This window comes from Enoplosus armatus, chromosome 1 (assembly GCF_043641665.1).
Source record: "Enoplosus armatus isolate fEnoArm2 chromosome 1, fEnoArm2.hap1, whole genome shotgun sequence".
Taxonomy (NCBI): Eukaryota; Metazoa; Chordata; class Actinopteri; order Centrarchiformes; family Enoplosidae; genus Enoplosus; species Enoplosus armatus.
In genome coordinates this window covers 13,414,646-13,421,535 of record NC_092180.1, presented here as the reverse complement: position 1 = coordinate 13,421,535, position 6,890 = coordinate 13,414,646, and the positions used below count along the sequence as shown (strand labels likewise).

Here is a 6,890-nt window from a genome sequence, read left to right as displayed (position 1 = left end):
CACATAAGTAATAAATATGAGATCTTTGTACATTTCAGAGTTGGGTTTTAGCAATTTAGCCGTAACTAAAAGAAGACAGGACGACTTCAATATCTTAAGAATGACTATGAGTACACAAAAAAGTCATACCACCAGTTTTGCAAAACAAAGGACAAACAAACATTAACCTCAAACAAATGTAGTACTTTGTTAGTACTGATAAGCACCATTTAGCAGAAACCAGTGTTGCATAGTCAGTTTCTAGAAATCCACCAGGGTTTGCCTTCTAAGAGACAGATTTTCCACAGAGTGCTATCCCTGGAGAAGGGGTCAGAGTCAGTCCAGATGATGTAAATCTTGGCCCATGTCCAGCTCCAATACACAGTGTTCACAACTTTCTTGGAAAGTCTTTCCCCTTCTGCCCCACATGTACGAATCAGTGGTGTCATTTGTCTGAACTGAAGCTGTCCTGAGAAGGAAGGGCTATGAACCATCGTAGGTGTACTTACTATCAATCATTGACAGATACTTAACCCACCGCGACCGCACCAAGGTTCATAGACATTTCTGTCTGGGATCGAGGCAACTCTGAGTTACAGAGAACTAAATTAATAGCACACTTGTGTTCCCAGGATGTCCTTTCAGCACAGAGTCTTTCGCCTCCCCAGCTGCTTAAAAGTATTGTGCAAACATGCATATTGCTCAGTAAAAGGATTCGATAGTAATTGAATAAAATGGATCACATGTCCATATGTAAAGAGCTACTTTTGTCACCGAAAGTCCTTTGGAAAAACTGTAATGCACCATAACTGGACGTTAAAATCCAGACTGATACAGTTTTATGCACCTGTATCATGTGGTTGCATTGCTGTGCAAAATAGTAAAATTCTGGCTTGAATAGTTGAACAAGCTGTAATAAATGCCTAAATGCCTACTTGTGATAAGGAGTGTCTCTAGAGCAGGGACTTTTCTGAGGCCTGCGGACAGCACAGATGGAGTAAGGTTTGGGCTGTAAGGTCATACCCAGTTTGGGAGTCACAGTGGGAACGGTTCCTGGAGGGAACTGAAGATGAAACCTCTGCAACAACGTGGTGAAAAAGAGGAACATCTCCATCCTGGCCAGCTGTTCACCCAGGCAGTGACGCCTCCCTGAGAAAAGAAGATTCTTTGATTTAGACTCTCACACAGGCACAACATCTGGCCAATTTATTCAAGTGCTCAGAAATACACGTGAAGACTTTGGGTATGGGATGTCTGTATATATATATATATATATATATATATATATATATGCAGTTTCATTTTTCTATTTAATTTAAGGGGGAAAGTGGACAGGATTCAGTGTAAATAAGACCTCACACTCATGTGTGTTGAGTTTTATGTTTTTGTTGATGGCTTGGTGGCATCTGATTCTGGGATCAGCGCTGACCAGTAACATACTTTAATTACCTGCCAGTTTCACTGAACTAATTCCTCATTTCCAGTGCACGGTACGGCCTGGCCATGCAGTGGAAATGAGGTTTAAGAACCTAATGTAATCGAGGAAATTCTCTAGATTTTTATGTGTGGTTCATGACAACGCTTTGTGGGAACATGAAATATCCACTGGCTGGAGACTGTCTTGTTAATGACTACAGCCACAATGATTTGTATCAGGAGTGTTGGAATTTAAGAGAAACATAAAGAGACTAACCTATGGAGAATGGCAGGAAAGCGTCACGCCTCACAAAGTTGCCTTTGCTGTCCAGAAACCTATGTGGTGAGAAAACACCTGGATCGTTCCAGTACTTCTCATCAAAGTGCACTGAGTAGAGGTTTGTGATCACCATGGTGCCTTTGGGAATAGTGTACCCGTTGACTTTTGCATCCTGGGAGGTGGCACGGAAAATACCAAGTGGGACAATGTTGCAGAAGCGAAGGACCTCGTGCAGAACAGCCTCCACATAGGGCATCTTCTGTTTGTCCTCCAAAGTGGGTGCCCTCCCATTGGCCAGCACGCTGTCGATCTCCCTGTGGACCCTCTCTTTGCAGGAAAACACAGACACCATCAGGCATTTATTCATGCATAACATTACATAGCCATTCAATTTAGAGCAAACAAACAGATGTGCATCAAATCTCTCTCATGGTCACATTAGAAGTAAATTTCTTGGAATGATACTTCTACTATAACTGACCTTGTATGTTGGGGTAGAGGGCCATGTACAGCATGGCCCAGCGCAGGGTGTTAGTCGTGGTCTCTGTGCCGGCAATAATGAGCTCACCCACTGAATAGATGAGGTTCTCATAGGAAAAAGAGGAACTGGGGTCTCCTGCATTCTGCTCCAACTCATCCAAATAGGCATCAACGTAGTGGCGAGGTACATGTGGCACCCTGCCCTGTGAAAAACCCTTGATGACCTGCAGTAAGAAGTCGTACACCTCAGCAGCATTGCGGAACAGCTTCTGGTGTTTTCCAAAGGGCACATATTCAATCCAAGGAAAGGCATTGTAGAGGAGAGCCCAGCCGCTCACTGCTAGCTCCACGTTCTCACTGAATATCTCAATCATGTGCTGGAAGTTGCTGTCGTCGTAAGTAAACCGCTGTCCAAAAATGATCAGGTTGGTGATGTTGGACACGGCGTTGGTCACTAGGTGTTTGGGGTTGAAGGGCTTTCCCTTGTGTTCGTCAATGGCATCGACAAAGAACATGCACTCTTCTGAGATCTTCCTCTCAAACAGTCTCTGGCCGCTGCCGAAGTAACGGAAGGAGTTGCAAGCCAGTTTGCGGTGTTCAATCCAGCCTTTGCCATATTTACAATTGAGAAGCCCTTTGGGTGGTGGAGACAAGAGTAAAACAGAATTCAGGGTTTAATCGTTTATCATTTCAACTCCAACTTCATTCAGATCTTGTTGCTTGAGAAACTGTATACATTGCATCTTACCACCCATTTTGGTCATTTTCTTGAATAAAGGCAGTGATGGGCGATCGGCAAACACCTCGCTCTGATGGTAAAGGCATTCCCTGACACAGTCATATCCATTTAATACCACAGTTAAGATGCCTCCCAGGTCAAGACTGAAAATCTGAAAGGTACACATTGCAACGTGAGCACTGTACTCTGTATGTCTCTCCTTTGCACACATTTCTATGCAAGTGAATGCATTTGTCAGGAATGTGAGTTTTGTATCACAATTGCAGGCATTCTGCAACATTTTGCTTGTGTCTACCCTTCTGCAGAAGGATGAGTTCAACTTCCCTGATATTTAACAGACCAGTGAGTGAATGAAATCTGCAGAGATATCCAGCTGTGCACCTAAATTATGTTCAACTTTAAAAAGTACAACGTTTCACCAGAAAGGAAGTCTGTGTCCTTATATGTAATTTTTGGGAGGAGGCTTTAACTTTTGAGAGCCCCTGATTTGTCAGCTATTCTCCTCCAAGCAAATGCTACAGACCGCCAAATGTTAGGGCGAGTCTCTTTTGTTCGTTTCATAACTATTTCCCAGTGTGTGCGAGTGTGTGTGTGTGTGTGTGTGTGTGCATCTGTGTGCCATGAAAGCCTGAAACCTCTTGTATTGGGTCATGCACTGCACAGTTTGCAGAGCACTCCGTTAAAAAGCATTGCAGTCATAACATGCACTTTGGGCTGAGTCCGAGTCATACCTGTCCATGAACTTCACTCTGCTTCTTGAGGAAGACGTGCGGCTCGGTGGCTAGAGACAGAATGTTCCCTATCACAGGGATGGGAGATGGACCGGGAGGAAAGCCCGGGGGTCGTCTCTGCTTGACGAGCTGGCGAACCAGCAGGGAAGCGAGGAGGGCGACAACCAAGCAGCCCACGCCGAGCAGAGCCTGTGCGCAGGACACCGGCACCAGAGACGGCGATTTAATTGAAACCATCTTTTCAAAAAATCTCTCTTCCCTGCTAGACTGCCTCTGCTGACTTCAGCTTCTCCTCGGAGGAACTGAAGCACATATGTATCATCTTGCACATTTTCTATCCCCCGCCTCTAAGGCTAAGATTGGCCAGAAAGTTAGAGTCAACTGTTGGTGAACTTTGTTCAGCTTTTGATCAATAACCCGGATCATTTTGGTGGTTATTAGGTTGAGGTTTTGGCTGCTTTTAATGTATCTACAGAGGGGACAGCTCACTTCTCTGCACTTCATCAAGCCCATTATTAAAGTTGTAAAAAATGCTGAGGCATTAAAGTGGTAAAATGCTTTGAACGTTTTGTTTGGCTCAAACAAAAGTGCAGACTAAACCTTTGTTGCATGAATTTGCACACGCAGCAATTCACATCAGACAGTTATATCTTATTATTATATAAGCATGATTTTAATCATCATATCATATTACAGAAGAAGAGAGACTGGGGTGGATTGAACGGATGGACACATGACCCACTCATGGTTTCAAGGAAAAAGACAAAATTGCAAACAGTTTGGAAGCATCTTTCCCAGTAGGGCGGTACATGGAATATGCTGTAGCACATTTTCAATTCAATTCAATTCAATTCAATTTTATTTATATAGCGCCAAATCACAACAAAGTCATCTCATGACACTTTACAAAATAGAGCAGGTCTAGACCGACTCTTTATAATGTTATTACAGAGACCCAACAGTTCCCACCATGAACAAGCACTTTGGCGTCAGTGGCAAGGAAAAACTTCCTTTTAAGAGGCAGAAACCTCGAGCAGAACCAGACTCTAAGTGGGCGGTTATCTGCTTTGACCGGTTGGGTTTGAGAGAGAGAGAGAGAGGGGGGGGGGGGGGGACAGACAGACAGACAGAAAGAGACAGAGAGAGAGAGATAGACATAGAGACACAGATAGACAGACAGACAGACAGACAGACAGGCAGAGATGTATGGCAGCACTAGCAGTAGAAATAGCAGCTATAGTTATAATAATACTGGAAATATGACTGATAATAGTAGTTACAGCTGTAATACTAGCTGAGATTAATAATAGCAGCTTTAATAGTAACAGAACTACGACTAAACATAATAACTGTAGTGATGAGAGTCAGGCAGGCCCATGGCGGCAGCACCCAGGCGTACCAGGACCACGATCCACAGCAACCTGCGAGACAACAAAGCACAAAGAAACTCCGGGGAAGAAATAAAGTTAGTAACATGCATTGGACTGTGATGAATGTGCAAAGATGAAGAGGGAGAGGTGGAAAGCTCAGTGCATCATGGGAAGTCTCCCCAGCAGTGTAGGCCTATAGCAGCATAACTAGGGGGCTGGTCCAGGCAGGCCTGAGCCAGCCCTTAACTATAAGCGTTATCAAAAAGCAAAGTTTTAAGCCTACTCTTAAAAGTAGAGAGTGTGTCTGCCTCCCGGACCCAAACTGGGAGCCGATTCCAAAGGAGAGGAGCTTGATAGCTGAAGGCTCTGGCTCCTGTTCTGTTTTTGGGGACTCTAGGAACCACAAGCAACCCTGCACTCTGGGAGCGGAGTGCTCTAGTGGGGTAATAGGGTACTATGAGCTCTTTAAGATATGATGGTGCCTGACCAGTAAGAGCTTTGTAAGTCAGGAGAAGGATTTTAAACTCTATTCTAGATTTTACAGGGAGCCAGTGCAGCGAAGCTAATACAGGAGAAATATGATCTCTTTTCCTGGTTCCTGTCAGTACACGTGCTGCAGCATTCTGGATCAGCTGGAGAGTCCTCAGGGACTTATTGGGACAGCCTGATAATAAGGAATTGCAATAGTCCAGCCGAGACGTAACAAATGCATGGACTAATTTTTCTGCATCTGTTTGAGACAGGATCTTCCTGATTTTTGCAATGTTACGGAGGTGAAAGAAGGCAGTCCTTGAAGTTTGTTTTACGTGGGAGTTAAAGGACATGTCCTGATCAAAGACAACTCCGAGATTCCTCACGGTGGCGCTGGAGGCCAGGGCAATGCCATCTAGGGTAACAATATCCTTAGATACTGTGTTTCTGAGGTGTTCAGGGCCGAGAACAATAACTTCTGTCTTGTCTGAGTTCAACATCAGATAATTACAGGTCATCCAGGTCTTTATGTCCTTAAGGCATGCTTGGAGCTTGGCTAACCGATGAGGTTCTTCTGGCTTGATCGATAAATATAGCTGGGTATCATCCGCATAACAATGAAAATGTATGGAGGGTTTTCTAATAATATCCCCTAAAGGAAGCATATATAAGGTGAATAGTATTGGTCCAAGCACAGAACCTTGTGGAACTCCATGACTGACTTTGGCGTACATGGAGGATTCATCATTAACATGTACAAACTGAGATCGATCTGATAAATACGACTTAAACCAGCTTAGTGCGGTTCCTTTGATGCCAATTAAATGTTCCAGTCTCTGTAATAGGATATGATGGTCAATGGTGTCGAATGCAGCAGTAAGATCTAACAAAACAAGTATAGAGACAAGTCCCTTGTCTGATGCAGTTAGAAGGTCATTTGTAACTGTCACCAGTGCTGTCTCTGTGCTATGATGAGCTCTGAAACCTGACTGAAAGTCCTCAAGCAACTTATTGTCATGTAGATAGTCACACAGCTGGTTGGCGACTGCTTTCTCAAGAATCTTGGAGAGAAAGGGAAGGTTAGAGATAGGTCTATAGTTGGCTAAAACCTCTGGATCAAGAGTGGGCTTTTTAAGAAGAGGTTTAATTACAGCTACTTTAAAGGACTGTGGTACGTAGCCTGTTAATAAAGACAGATTGATCATGTCTAGTAAAGAAGTGTTGACTAAAGGTAAAACTTCTTTGAGCAGCCAGGTTGGGATGGGGTCTAAGAGACAAGTTGATGGCTTAGATGAAGAGATGGTTTTAGTAATTTGGTGAAGGTCAATGGGAGAAAAGCAATCTAAATACACATCAGGTTTTACAGCTATTTCTGAGATTCCTGTGTTTGAAGGTAAGGTACTACCTGAAGACAAGAGGTGATC

General features: G+C 43.8%; 1 protein-coding gene across 1 annotated transcript; it reads right to left on the bottom strand.

Moving 5' to 3' along the window:
* Positions 1 to 910: 910 nt before the first annotated feature.
* On the bottom strand, positions 911 to 3,862 carry cyp2r1 (cytochrome P450, family 2, subfamily R, polypeptide 1). The gene is made up of 5 exons (XM_070917295.1): positions 3,626 to 3,862; positions 2,904 to 3,045; positions 2,157 to 2,789; positions 1,673 to 2,002; positions 911 to 1,128 (listed from the first exon to the last, which is right to left on the bottom strand). Exons 1-5 carry the CDS (start codon positions 3,860 to 3,862, stop codon positions 911 to 913), a joined length of 1,560 nt encoding a protein of 519 aa, XP_070773396.1.
* Between the last annotated feature and the right edge of the window lie 3,028 nt (positions 3,863 to 6,890).

What these genes read in the sequence shown, in the direction of transcription:
- cyp2r1 (XM_070917295.1), bottom strand. Translation starts at nt 3,862, where the DNA reads ATGGTTTCAATTAAATCGCCGTCTCTGGTGCCGGTGTCCTGCGCACAG. An exon ending in AGAGTGAAGTTCATGGACAG is followed by an intron (nt 3,046 to 3,625) that starts GTATGACTCGGA and finishes TGTACCTTTCAG; the next exon opens with ATTTTCAGTCTTGACCTGGG. An exon ending in GAAAATGACCAAAATGGGTG is followed by an intron (nt 2,790 to 2,903) that starts GTAAGATGCAAT and finishes CACCACCCAAAG; the next exon opens with GGCTTCTCAATTGTAAATAT.